Here is a 15,052-nt window from a genome sequence, read left to right as displayed (position 1 = left end):
CAGAAACTGCTGTTATCTTGTAAAGTGCATATAAAATGTATATATTTAATTCTGGCTGCATAACAGGAAGAATGAAGAGTATCTGAGCTTGATCATTGTGTAACCAGGACAGTTTTTTTCCTCTATTGATCCCTGGTGTAAAAAATCAACCCTAATGCAAACATAATACTCCTTCCAAAATTCATCCCCATAGGAGACACAACATAGTTAACATATAGTCATAGTTTTAAGATGTGGAGTATCAGTTATCTTGGAGTGTTGACCACAAGGGCATTGTCAGAGGTTGATAAGCAGATTCAGTTAGATGAAGAGGCACAACACCTTAAAGCGGCTCTTTACCACCAGGTGGAAAGCTTGAGCACTGTACATGGATTAAAGTGATACTACTTCCTTATAACTCATGAATTTCATGCATCTGTTAAACACTGAAAGATTTTTTTTTTTTTTAAATAGAAAGAAGAGGTGCTGGTATTTTTAGCTTTTCCACTGCACTCAAATGGAAGTGTCTGACCCTGTAGCAGCTGTGGATGAACCGGTCCAAACAATAATAGGGTCGTCAGTGGAGTTTGAAAGTTGTTTGTCCTGTGAAATCTGTCTATCAGTCAGGTGAGGATGGATTTTTTTTTTTTTTTTAATAGCAGGTGGACTTTGGCTCACACAGAATCAGTTCAATACTTACATGTCTGAGTTCTGAAAAACCAGCAAAGCTTTGCTTATTATTGTTGTTGGCTTGTGATTTTTTTTTTTTTTTTTTTTTTTTTTTTGGCTTACACATGGAAGAAGTATTCAGATCCTATATTTAAAAACTAATGGCACACTGTAGAAATAGTCCCACATTTATCTTAAAGTAAAAGTATCAAAGTATAATCAGGAAAATTCCATTAAAGCATTAAATGCAAAATTATTCAAAGCACAAAATGTCTATCACTGTACATATATATAACATCGTTACATTCACTTGTTTACTACTTTGCAGAGTTCGCTGAGATGGTGATAAAACATTTTTATTACCGCTAATCTGCTGATTATTTCCTCAATAATCAATTGATTCTCTAGTCCAATGTGCCTTCATAATGCATTTATTCCAAACCTCAGAAATGTTCAAATCCAAAAGAAAAGCCACAAATTCTCAAATCTGGGAAGTTAATTTTAAATCATTTAATTTACAGATTAATAAACTAATAGCATCAGCTCTGCTTCTATAGAGTATTGCATAGTTTAATCCATAACACAGCATCATATTTGATCATTCCTATGTTTTGCATGCAGAAATCTTAATTTGTAAAGTCACAGGTCATCAAAGCCATCAAATAAATGTAGTAATATCTACGCTTCTGCGTTCTACTTGAAAAAAGATTATGTTAAATGAAGGTTTGGGTTTAACTACAGTGGATTTAAAATGATAAGATATTTAAACTAAAAGTGAATTTGAACATGGTGAAAGATAAATATTGCTAAGTTAAATCATGGTTTAATATGATGAGTGTTGACTGGGTCTGAACTGTATGCTCTGGATGTGGAAAGACCTAATAATATAATAAAACCTGCAATTCAGAGAACTTCAGGTATCAAGAAGCAATAAAAGTCTTACTGTTTTAGATTCAGTGGAAGGAGGAAGTAAAGCCTGAGTGTTTCACAGTAAAGGAGAAATAAATTATGTATCTTCAGGGTGTACCAGGAACAAAACTGAAGTGTCAGGAAAATTGTGCTTTTTTATGCCCCCCCCTCCCAGCTGTAGATAAATGACGTATACAGTGGGTATGGAAAGTATTCAGACCCCTTTAAATTTTTCACTCTTTGTGTCATTGCAGCCATTTGCCAAAATCAAAAAAGTTCATTTTATTTCTCATTAATGTACACTCAGCACCCCATCTTAACAGAAAAAAACAGAAATGTAGAAATTTTTGCAAATTTATTAAAAAAGAAAAACTGAAATATCACATGGTCATAAATATTCAGACCCTTTGCAGTGACACTCATATTTAACTCACATGCTGTCCATTTCTTCTGATCCTCCTTGAGATGGTTCTGCGGCTTCATTGGAGTCCAGCTGTGTTTAATTAAACTGATTGGACTTGATTAGGAAAGGCACACACCTGTCTATATAAGACCTTACAGCTCACGGTGCATGTCAGAGCAAATGAGAATCATGAGGTCGAAGGAACTGCCCAAGGAGCTCAGAGACAGAACTGTGGCAAGGCACAGATCTGGCCAAGGTTACAAAAGAATTTCTGCAGCACTCAAGGTTCCTAAGAGCACAGTGGCCTCCATAATCCTCAAATGCAAAAAGTTTGGGACGACCAGAACTCTTCCTAGACCTGGCCGTCCAGCCAAACTGAGCAATCGTGGGAGAAGAGCCTTGGTGAGAGAGGTAAAGAAGAACCCAAAGATCACTGTGGCTGAGCTCCAGAGATGCAGTAGGGAGATGGGAGAAATTTCCACAAAGTCAACTATCACTACAGCCCTCCACCAGTCGGGGCTTTATGGCAGAGTGGCCCGACGGAAGCCTCTCCTCAGTGCAAGACACATGAAAGCCTGCATAGAGTTTGCCAATAAACACATGAAGGACTCCCAGACTATGAGAAATAAGATTCTCTGGTCTGATGAGACCAAGATTGAACTTTTTGGCGTTAATTCTAAGCGGTATGTGTGGAGAAAACCAGGCACTGCTCATCACTGTCCAATTCAATCCCTACAGTAAAACATGGTGGTGGGAGCATCATGTTATGGGGGTGTTTTTCAGCTGCAGGGACAGGACGACTGGTTGCAATTGAAGGAAAGATGAATGCGGCCAAGTACAGAGATATCCTGGAAGAAAACCTCTTCCAGAGTGCTCAGGACCTCAGACTGGGCCGAAGGTTCACCTTTCAACAGGACAATGACCCTAAGCACACAGCTAAAATAACAAAGGAGTGGCTTCGGAACAACTCTGTGACCGTTCTTGACTGGCCCAGCCAGAGCCCTGACCTAAACCCAATTGAGCATCTCTGGAGAGACCTGAAAATGGCTGTCCACCAACGTTCACCATCCAACCTGACAGAACTGGAGAGGATCTGCAAGGAAGAATGGCAGAGGATCCCCAAATCCAGGTGTGAAAAACTTGTTGCATCATTCCCAAGAAGACTCATGGCTGCACTAGCTCAAAAGGGTGCTTCTACTCAATACTGAGCACAGGGTCTGAATACTTATGACCATGTGATATTTCAGTTTTTCTTTTTTAATAAATTTGCAAAAATTTCTACATTTCTGGTTTTTTCTGTCAAGATGGGGTGCTGAGTGTACATTAATGAGAAATAAAATGAACTTTTTTGATTTTGGCAAATGCCTGCAATGACACAAAGAGTGAAAAATTTAAAGGGGTCTGAATACTTTCCGTACCCACTGTATGTGATTCATAATATGTCGAGACAAGGTTTTGAAAATTAGCATCCTTCATGCCAGCAACTCATACCAGGAAATAAAAGTTTCTTAATAAGTAGTATAGCCTAGGTATAGTAGGCTATTCCATGTTCCTAATTTTTTATTTTATATTTATTTATTTTTTTTATAATGGATGTCTTTGTTCTGTACAGTATACTATCATATAGTACATGATCCTTATACCAATAACACCAATTTATAATGCTTTCACATTATATTATTATTATTTTCCTCAAATTCAAGTTTTAAATGTTCTTTTTGGTCATAGCTCTTATTATTCTTCGTTTACTATTTACATTCCCCCTCTCTGAGATCTTAGGAGCTATGTTGTCAGGGGCTATATGCCCCTAGCAGGGTCTCCCAAGGCAAACAGATCCTAGGTGATGGTCCAGACTAAGAGTGGTTCAATAGCCCCTTATGAAGAAAAAAACAAGGACCATGATGACACCTGGTATAGTGAAGCCGGGGCCCCACCCCGGAGGGCCTGGGGTTGGGACTTGTAGGTGAGCGCCTGGTGGCTGGGTCTTCCCCCATGGGGCCCAGCCAGGCAAAGCCTGAAAAGGCGACATGGGGCTGCCCTTCTGTGGGCCCACCACCTGCACGAGGATCCATAAGGGGCCAGTGCTTTGTGGGTGGATTGGGCAGTGGTCGAAGGCGGGGACCTCGACGACACGATCCCTGGACGCAGACACTGGCTCTAGGGACACCTTGCTGTGGGGGAAGGAGCCTGAGCTTGTTCAGGAGGTTGAGTGGTACCGACTAGAAATAGTTGGGCTCACCTTTATGCACAGCCTGGACTCTGGAAAAACTGAGGTGGCTCAGGCATCTGTACCGGATGCCTCCTAAGCACCTCCCTGGGGAGGTGTTCCGGGCATGTCCCACCGGGAGCAGACCCCAGGGGACACCCAGGACACACTGGAGAGACTATGTCACTTGGCTGGCCTGGGAACGCCTCGGTGTCCCCTCGGATGAGCTGGAGGAAGTGTCTAGGGATAAGGAAGTCTGGGCATCCCTTCTTAGGCTACAGCCTCCCGACCCAGCCGTGGATAAGTGGAAGAAGATGGATGGATGGATGGACTATTTACATTTCATTTGATAGGGACAATGTAATTTGACATAGTTCCAAGAGGTTTAAAATTATGTGCTTGAACCTTAGGAGTTTACATTTACAGCGTAATGAAAATATACAGTTTTCAGTAATATAGACTACACTACAGATATGGGAAATGCAATAAAACGCACACCGGAATTTACACCAATAGACCTTATTAATTTAGTCCATTTGTCCAAATGACTGGTACTGTCATTGCAAACTTTGTACACTGACATTGCTGCAGTTTGTTAGTGAGCCCTTGGGGGGCCCCAAGCAGTTGCCTGACTTGCCTTCTGGCAAGCAGCTCCTCTGTTGACACAGATTTCTAACTTTGCACTAAGCCTGTCAACTTTGGGGTGTTTGACTACACTGTGAAAAGTTGTTCTTTCTACAGTAATTTAAATGAAATAAAATGTGGCTTTTTTTTTAAGGCTTCAGCAGATCCCTTTGACCCTAAATAGGAATAAGTGGGTATAGATGATGGATGGATGGATGTTTGATTTTTTTTGTGGTTAAGTCTTCAGGTGTCCTTTTTGTTATTGTATATCAGCTAAATAACAGTATTTTATTGTGATAAATGCAGGGAAATACACGGGCAGTTCCACAGTAGCACTGTTAAATAAATTACAGTAATATTTCTGTGACAGTATAATACTGTACTTCTTTATACAGTATGGTAAAGAAATGACTATACTACTGTATTTAATTTTACAGTACACTTAAATGTACTGTAGTTTGTTTTAAAATACAACAACTACTGGATAATTGTTGCCAGTAAGTTACTGTTAATTTAACACCGTTTATAGTGTAGGGTGGATGTTTTTAATGGTCTACATATAACTCTGCTTTTAGGGTAATATCTAGACATTCGTGTAAACATAGCTGCACCTCTGGCAATGATAAACCTGTCGTCTCACTTCTCATCTGTTAATCCCGCCCTGCTACTATTACGTTCATGTCTTTTCCAACAGCTTCATCTGCATCTCTGTCAAGGATTGTGATCTCTCTGGTTTCGAGTTAATGTTTAATGCCACCAGAGGTATATATAGTAGATTGCTATTCATATCTGTCTCACTACCTCTGTGGTTCCCAGGGGAACACAACTGTCTTTCTTCAGCTTCACTGCTGTCTCACTGTCTTGGTGTTGTATAGCCTAATTTTAATTTCTCTGACCAGCTGTTGGTTTGATCCATTGTCTGTGCTGAGTTAACCTGAGATACATTTTTTTTTTGTTTTTTTTTTTTTACCTCTGGGTGTCAGTTTTTCCAGGAGAATCATGGGTAGTTGGCTGAAGTGGCTTTGGCATCACAGAAACTACATTATCATCATTGTCACTCCGCTGGTGGTCCTTCCCCTGCCAATCCTAAACCCTACGTCGTTGGTGAGTGACTGTGCATGGAAACTTTTCAATTAAGTATTTTACTGGGTAAACAGAGAAGAGATGCCAAATGTGGACTGACTGACTCTCACACACAGTGCAATAATATAAAGAAATAGAAGACCGTCTTAAAATCTCAGACAGAAAGGAATAGGTCAACATTTGCTCTTTACCTAATATCAAAGAAGCTACTGTGGAAATATTCCTAGTTTTGTGTATAGACATTTGTAGACAAAGGACCTGGAAAATTTGGCTAAAAGATCAGGAAACATGTCAGAGGCAAAGGGAAGTAAGATTGTGTACTGTCAGCAAAGCAGTAATAAGAGATGTTAGAGATAAAGCAGACACGGTTCAGTCCAGTTGCTATTTCCCCTGTATTTATGCTAAGCTAACCAGTTCCTGCCAGTTCCTGTTTGGATGTCAGAGTGGTATTGATTTTTTTTCTTCAAAAATATAATCATATTTCTCAAGATCTCAAAATATTTCTTTGTGATCATTTTTGTCTATATCCGTTTAATGAACATATGATACGACAATACGATACAAAGTCCATGACCTGCTGAGCTGAAAGGTCTTGCATGCATGACAGTGGAAACTTTTGTTTCAAGTAGTTCAAACAGTTTGTGGAAAGAGATTGTCCTTCATCCTTCATATAAAGAGGACTCATAAAGCGTTATCTCGTGAGACAAAAGTATGACCCTTGTGATCAAGGGTTACTCCTATCAGCATGTGTACAGTCTTTTAAAGAGAAGTTGGAGATAAGACAAAAGATGTAAAAGCTCATTTAGTGCCTGTGCTTTAATGTGTGAATCTGTATCTGTGTTTTTGGGGTAGTTCAAACCATGAGACTATATATATATGTATATATATATATATATATATATATATATATAATATACATTGAAAGAAATATATAGAGGACAAGGCTTTGCTTTGTGTAAAAACAAATCATCTCATTTTTTTATAGTGCATGAATTACCTGGTACACAATCTTATAAAACACTTCCTCAATCCTCCTAACCACATCAAAATACTCAGAATACTGCAGTAGTACCCCATCATCATCAGAGAAATAACATATGTCACATTGCCACTGTGACAATCAGTTATGTTATATTCTTTACAGGCTTTTAATTCAGCAGTGCACAGTATGGCCACATCTACATCCATGTCTATATGCACAAAATCTAATGCAACAAACTGCTCATAACAGAACTTAAAACAATAACAATAACAATAATAATAACATTTTTTTATTTAGTTGGTAATTTCTTCTTATCCAGGTGTGTGTGTTTGTGTGTCTGTGTGTTTACAGGAAGCGAGATGTGGTTACGTGATCATCCTCATGGCTCTGTACTGGTGTACAGAGTGTATACCTCTGGCCGTCACTGCCCTGTTGCCTGTCGTCCTCTTCCCCATGATGGGCATCATGAAGGCTGGAGTGGTACAATATTTAACCTCATTTAATCACTTGAGATTCAGAACAGATTCAGTTCTGGATGAGACACTTGGATCCTTAGTACCAATACATCTTTACATAGTCAAAACAGTGTTACTTCAAGTGTTAATTTGATATTTCACCTAAATGTAGTATTAGGTCATAATGTAGTTTTACAGACAAATCGCTGATCCAAGTGTTTTACTTCTAGTGCTCATTAAACAAGTTGGATGATACAGTTCATTAGCTCTGAACTAGCCAGCAGGTTTGCATGTGATCAGGACAGTTCAAAAGCCTGTTACGTTTGTTTTGCAGGTCTATTATTCTGCTGACGTTTGTGTCTGTGATGTATTTCAGGTCAGTGTGGAGTATCTCAAAGACTCCAACATGCTGTTCATTGGCGGCCTGTTAGTGGCTATCGCAGTGGAGAACTGGAACCTTCATAAGCGCATCGCACTCCGAGTTTTGCTGCTGGTTGGTGTTCGTCCATCCCTGTAAGATGATAAAACTCACCTGTGCAAATTACAGCAGAATTTGGCTGTAATTTAATCTAATATATGATGTGGTGGTCTGAAAATACAGGCAAATATACAGAACAAATCACAGCTTCCTCAGCTGTGCAGCATTTAGAGAGAGATGATGAATTTGATTACAGAAACACTGCAAATCACACAAATACTGAAACGAGTTTTAAAAAACAGTTTAATTCACTTACTGGGAGTTAGCTAACAATCTTTTAGTTTTAACATTCTTGTTGCAGCATTTAGATTTTACTGCATTTACCACAGTTTGATTTGCTACTTTAGTAATTGCAACATGCTGATGCTAAATAGCAAAATATTTTCTTTAAGTTATGTGCAACTTGCAGCATGTATCTACATTTAAAATCTTTCTCACATTCTTTATATGAGTCACATGTTCATCCTATTGTGATAAGTCACATGTAGTTTGTACTAAACATGTTCAAACTAAACTAACTACACCTATACTCCCATCATTACCACCTTTTTCATCACATCACTGCTCATGATAACTACTGTCATATTCCCACAGCTTAATGATAGGCTTCATGAGTGTCACAGCCTTCCTGTCCATGTGGATCAGCAACACGGCCACCACAGCCATGATGCTGCCCATTGCCCAAGCCGTGCTGCAGCAGCTGAGAGTCACTGAGACCCAGGCGGATCAGCGAGATTTTGAGGCTGCGGCCGACGACAACCCTGCTTTTGAACTCGAAATCACAGAAACTAAGCAGGACATAACCAATGAAAAACAGCCAGACGTCCCAACCCAGCCAGAGGACAGAGTGTGTAAGTTGTCTAATAAACAGTACTAAGGTCTGTTAAATTAATCGTTTTTAGAGCCTAACCCTTCCAATAACTTACTGGATGTGTTGGGCTCCAGATGAGTATGACTGGAGTCCAGAGTCACTGCAGGACTGCAGTAGGAGAGCAGCAACGAATGCAAAGTATGACCTTCTGACCAAAGGGATGAGCCTGAGTGTGTGTTATTCTGCCAGCATTGGGGGCACAGCCACACTTACTGGCACAACACCTAACCTTATTCTTAAGGGTCAAGTGGACAAGTAAGTCATGAATAAATATCAAACAACAAATATCACACCTAGAATGTATACACAGGAGACTGTTTATACCCTCTTCTCACCTCTTATTTATGGTATGTGAAGGCTCTTTCCTGGGAATGGTGATGTGATCAATTTTGCCAGCTGGTTTGGATTTGCTTTTCCCAACATGGTTCTCATGCTGGTGATTTCATGGCTCTGGCTTCAGCTGATCTTCCTGGGCTTCAAGTAAGTTAATTTCAGCCTAGTACAGTCAGCCACAGAAACGTCTGTGAACAGTGAAGACATGGATGTTTATCACCATTATGTTTTAACAGTTAGTTTCCTTTGTGTTTAATCAATATATTTATAATTATATTTAAATGGAAATCCAATCCAATCCCGTGTCTTCATGTGCCAGTCCCAGGTCTGGGTAAACACAGAGGGTTGTATCAGGAAGGGCATCCGATGTAAAATTTCAGCCAAATCAAACATGCAAATCACAAATATGATTTCCATACTGGATCAGTCGCGGCCCGGGTTAACAACGACCGCCACTGGTGCTGTTGATTTACAGGGTGCCAGTGGAAATTGGACTACTGTTGGTCGAAGAAGGAGAGGAGGAAGGCGTGTCCGTAGGCAAAGACAGAAAAGGAAGGGCAGGAGTGAAGGACTTAGAGTAGGGACTTTGAATGTAGGGACTTTGTCAGGGAAAACTAGAGAGTTGGCTGATATGATGGAGAGAAGAAAGGTGGGTATCTTGTGTGTTCAGGAGACCAGGTGGCAAGGCCTATAGATTAGGAGCAGGGTTCAAGCTGATTTATTATGCCAACCTCATCATTGTCATCTGTAGTGAAAGCAGGGAGCAGGTGGAGGAGGTGGAGGTAGAGGTTTGCTCTGAAAAGGAGAGGAATGAAGGTTAGCCACAGTAAAACAGAGTACATGTGTGTAAATGAGAGGGATTCAAGTAGAAGTTACAGGGAGTAGAGGTGAAGAAGTTGGAGGATTTTAAGTACCTAGGGTCAACAGTCCAGAGCAACGGAGTCAACAATAGGTTCCATAGCAGATCGTCTGGCTGCCAAAGTATGGGGTCTTGTTCAGATGACCCCTTTCCAAATCTCAGCACACATCCTGGAGGAGGAGTACGGGCAACTCGTGTTGACGGATCTGGTGAAAGTATTTTGCAGCCCACATTTGGTGATGAACCGCATGTTGTTTGAGGACCCCAGGAGTGAAGAGCTGATCGTCAACAAACTGGCAGAACATCTACTGAGACCAAAGGTCGTCTCCTCCATGAGCAGAAGAAACAATCATCTAACACATAGGTGGCCCTTGGTGCTGACCAACGCATGTTGCGCAGTTTTAACACTAGTCTTTTGTTTTCCAACTGAACCTATAATAAGTGTTGTAATCCCAGAACTCTTTTATCTGGGGATTTCTAGAAAGTGTTAATAAAGATCCTCCAGATGATAGAGAGCTGAAATAACTTCCTGTTGGAGCTCACCTGGATGTGTAGCTGGATTACAGCTCTTCCTCAAAGCAACATCTCCAGTGTTAAAACAATTTAGTCTTAAAAAGTGTCTATACGTGTCCACTTGTTTTTGTTGATTGAACACTGGAGAGTTTGCTGTGCTGGAACAGCCTGATGGGCCTGATGCTGCAGTTTCTTTCCACATGAACTGGTTTAAATAAAGTCATTACATTTAATTTCAGTTTTGAAACTGATGTTTTGTTTGAAAAGGGCCTCCTCTGTTCTGGGCTGCTCTCTCAACTCAGTAGGGCACCCCCCACGCCTGCAGGCCACCCTGAGTGCTCTGATCAGCACCCTCAGCACCCTTTGCCCCTGTTATCATCAGACTCCACAACTGTCACTAAATTTGTCCTTTTGCATCTGATTCGTTTCACTATCGTATTCTCACATACTTGTACTTATCATTATTATCATTATTGCTGAGATAAGTTGATCTTTGTAGTTTGAACCTTCACAAATCAAACACTAAATAAATCACAGATTTTAAAGCTTTTAAATACAGAAACTCTGCCCAAACTATGAAAAACTGCAGAAAATTCATGGTTTACTGCATCTTAAGGTTTTACCACTTCAATGAACTTGGACTGTGATGATTCAAACATTTATCTGATTTGCTGACCAATCTGGAGCCATATTGCACTTTGTCCTTTTCCTCTCAGCCTGAAGAAGTCCTTTGGCTGTGGTGTGAAAAGCGACAGAGATAAGGAGGCGTACGCAGTGATGAGGGAGGAGTACAGGAAGCTGGGGCCCATGAAGTTTGCAGAGTGGGCAGTGCTCACCATCTTCGTCCTGCTGGTGGTCCTGTGGTTCACCAGGGAGCCGGGCTTCATAAACGGCTGGGCAACAGTGCTCTTCAACAAGCAGGGAGAGTGAGTCTCATGCTTTCCAATACACATTTGTACTTGGTTCCATAGCTCTGACACACTGGCACTGAAACCACACTGTGAAACAGAACAGAAATGGCATAAATATTTAAACATGTGGATAATGTTATGTATGTGTGTCAGGTTTGTGACAGATGGAACTGTTGCTATCTTCATGTCCCTGCTCTTCTTCATCGTCCCCTCTCAGCTGCCCTCATGTGGAGGCTATGGTTACAACACAGCAGGTGTAATGTTTATTTTAGCCATCACAGAAATAAGTCATCAGTTATTCAGTCAATGATGTTTACATGACCTAAATATCAGCTCATTGGACACTGGGCATTGATCTGACACTGCTCTTCACTCTTACAGGTAAACAGGTGAAGGCTCTCCCTGCCCTGCTGAACTGGAAGGTCGTCCACGAGCGGATGCCCTGGAACATCATCCTGCTGCTGGGAGGAGGCTTCGCTCTGGCTGCCGGCAGTGAGGTAAAAACCCACAAGCACCCTGTCCCTTTTGTTCTCATTAAGACTTTGAGTACCGTTTGTTGCTGAATGCTAGATTATATAATGCTTCATGGGAAATCAACTACTAATTTATTTATCATCTAAATACATTTGTAGTGAGAGAAAGTAAGAGAGAAATAACTGCTCTTCTGCCTTCTCTGTGAAATTGAATTCATTTGAGTTTTTGGAGCATTGGTCTGAAAGTAAACAGGGTTGTGTTATGTTGGGCTGTGGGACCGTGTAATGTGTGCTCATTTTAGACTAAATTACAAACAATTACTTGATAAATTAACAGAACACTTACTCAAATAATTGACACTTGAATTGTATCTGCTTGTTGACAGGAGTCAGGCCTGTCCAAGTGGCTGGGACAGAGCTTGGCACCTCTGCAGAATATTCCAGCCTTTGCCATTTCAATCCTGCTTTGTCTGTTGGTGGCGACATTCACCGAGTGCTCCAGCAACACTGCAACCACCACCCTGTTCCTGCCCATACTGGCCTCAATGGTAAACTAAATAAAACGGTATTAAAAACGTCAATGAGAATGTTCTCCATGCATTAAACTGTTTTGTGTTGCCTTGTTCCTTAGGCCACAGCCATTAAACTTCACCCGCTGTACGTGATGCTGCCCTGCACCATCTCTGCCTCTCTGGCCTTCATGCTCCCTGTGGCCACACCCCCCAACGCCATCGCCTTCTCCTTTGGGAACCTCAAAGTCATTGACATGGTGAGAGTTATATGCAGTGCGTAATACACAGTCTCTATAGCAGACAGGCCTAGAATTTACACAAACAAGGCAACCAAAAAAAATTCTGATGAAAATCAATGTTTTGAGTCTTGGTTTTGTTCTGTGGCAACTAAAATCTGAATCTCTGAACTGTACTCACACTGGACCCTGAGCTAAATGTGTCTCTTCCTCCAGGTGAAAACTGGCTTTATGCTGAACCTCATTGGGATTTTGACTGTTAATTTAGGCATCAACACCTGGGGATACGTCATGTTTGACATGGGCACCTTCCCTCAGTGGGCCAACACTACTGGCTAACCCTGAATAATGGAAAAAGAAAGACATGGAGCAAGAGAATGGATTTTAAAACCCCTAAAAAAAACATTTTACAATAATTTGGAAGACTAATTGATGAAAATATGGTTTAAATATTTATATATAAGCATCAAAGTAAATGCAAGGTTTTTATTAAAAGTTTAATAGTCAAAAATCACCTAAAGTGGCAGAAAATAATGTGTTACTGTGGGATCCCACCACTCACATCAAAGAACTGAAAACATTTTTAGGGCATTTAAAGGACAGAAGAAACAAAACGCTTTCAGTTACAGTAACAAGAAGAGTGGAAGAGAAATGTTTGGCTGCAGCAAATGTGAAGAAATTGTTTGTCAAGCTCATAGATTAACCTTCCATCCATCCATCCATCTTCTATACCCGCTTTTCCTGTTCAGGGTCACGGGTAGATTAACCTTACTTACTTAATTTACTTAGTGATGTACCACATTTTCTTTGCCTGTTTTCTCTTTTGTCCCAATACTTTGAATTGATATTTTAAATTTAACTCAACCAGCATTAGTATCAAACCAGAACCATTTAAAACAATTTCCAGTCAAAGTGCTAGTCAGTTTATTAGTCCCAGTGTTTAGTTTTTCTTCTGTTAATTTCCAGTTTATCCTCAAGTCCAGGACTGAAACAAAAACGACATCATCCGCAAAAACGCTCATCATCCAAATTATGCAAAGGTGTCATAGACTGTGTTTAATAATTTAAAATGATGTGTTTAATGACGACATGTAAATGAGCCAAAATTAAATGAATTGTATCAGTTAATTTTATTTATTACTATGGCTCAGTGTCTGGACCTTAGGTTTTTGTTGCATATTATATTTTTTATCAGAATCTTTGTTGCAATTTGTTTTTCTTTATTGCAAAAACTGAAGTGTAGAAATATGTTTCTACATTTTCTGCAACATAAGCTGGTTTTAAAACCAAAAGTTGCTAGTTTACACTTCCAATTTTGTACAGATCAATCAGTTTAGATATAGTAAGATATAGTGTTTTATAATGTGCAATTTGTGATCTTTATAAATGCTGGTAGGCATTTTTTTAACCTCAACACTAAGCCAGTCTGGCTGTTTCTTCATTTCCAAGCTGCAGTTGACATTGAATAATGTGAATCTTATCATTTAAATGCATATTTTCCAAACATCAATGTTTGAGAAAATGTGAAATGTGTAAAAATATTTCTAGTGACAGTTCTTGGGTTTAAGAAATTACTGCCTTTCTGTGTTTTGTATTGTAAGTTTAATACATTTAAGTGTTTGTCAGAAAGTACATATAAAGTAATGGCATTAAGAATATTTAATATGTATTTGTTATTATTCTTTTAGAGTAAATAAGACCTAATTGTTACTCGATAACTTGACAAAATGCTTCATAGATTAATTTATATTTAAATTTTTCCGACTAACTTTGTATACTGACAATTATCAAACTATTCCTTTAACAAACCCACAGAATAAGGTACAAACAAAGTGCACAGATTGATAGCAGGAAAGTGTTACCATCATCATGTACAGTGAGTACAAGTTGGGTTGAAGGATAACTGAGATAAGATGCTGCCAACAGCACTCGATCACAGTGGAGGTCAGTTTCTATTGTGTTTATCACATGTGAATGTAATAAACTGGAGGCACAGACACACGGGCAGAACATCCCAGCAGTGATATGTGTGTTTACCCACATTACATTTGTATGCCAGTTGTTTGTATGCTGACAATAAAACAGCATATCAACATGTTGTGCAGTCACTGTTACATTCACTTCACCTTCACCAGCGTTTACAGTCAAGACTCTGCCATATTTCAAAAAGTCCCATAAATCTTTATTTATTTTTCTTTTATTCAGTCACACCAATATTTGAATTGTCAAAAACTTCACATCAGTTCAAAATAATTTATATGAGTCACACTCGGTCATAAATAAATCTGTTCTATGTCTTACATTTTTGACATAACATTCAAGTCAGTCTGAGCTGATCTCAGTCTCCTGTCGATTGCTCTGCTTTTACTGTTTACCTTTAGTTCCTGCAACTTGTAGTGAGCAACATTTGCAGACCAAAAAAAAAAACTCATCCAGACTTTAACCTTCACTTTGAGCCAATGACAATCTGAATCAAACAGGTGCATTCAAGTAATTTCCCTTGGAGCTGGCTGCCCACCAGGCTCCACTATTATTTTATTTTGTTTCTCAGCACAG

The 15,052-nt window shown here is 39.7% G+C and overlaps 1 protein-coding gene across 1 annotated transcript; it reads left to right on the top strand.

Moving 5' to 3' along the window:
- The first annotated feature begins 5,603 nt into the window (after positions 1-5,603).
- slc13a2 (solute carrier family 13 member 2) lies at positions 5,604-14,563 on the top strand. The gene is made up of 13 exons (XM_026328699.1): positions 5,604-5,654; positions 5,774-5,894; positions 7,207-7,335; positions 7,687-7,823; positions 8,383-8,639; positions 8,734-8,914; positions 9,017-9,139; positions 11,081-11,290; positions 11,429-11,529; positions 11,657-11,772; positions 12,135-12,296; positions 12,380-12,517; positions 12,713-14,563. Exons 2-13 carry the CDS (start codon positions 5,790-5,792, stop codon positions 12,833-12,835), a joined length of 1,782 nt encoding a protein of 593 aa, XP_026184484.1. The 5' UTR covers positions 5,604-5,654; positions 5,774-5,789; the 3' UTR covers positions 12,836-14,563.
- Positions 14,564-15,052: the final 489 nt, after the last annotated feature.

Source organism: Mastacembelus armatus, chromosome 14 (genome assembly GCF_900324485.2).
Source record: "Mastacembelus armatus chromosome 14, fMasArm1.2, whole genome shotgun sequence".
NCBI lineage: Eukaryota > Metazoa > Chordata > Actinopteri > Synbranchiformes > Mastacembelidae > Mastacembelus > Mastacembelus armatus.
Note: the sequence above shows the minus strand (reverse complement) of the source record. Positions and strands in the feature narration are given on the sequence as shown.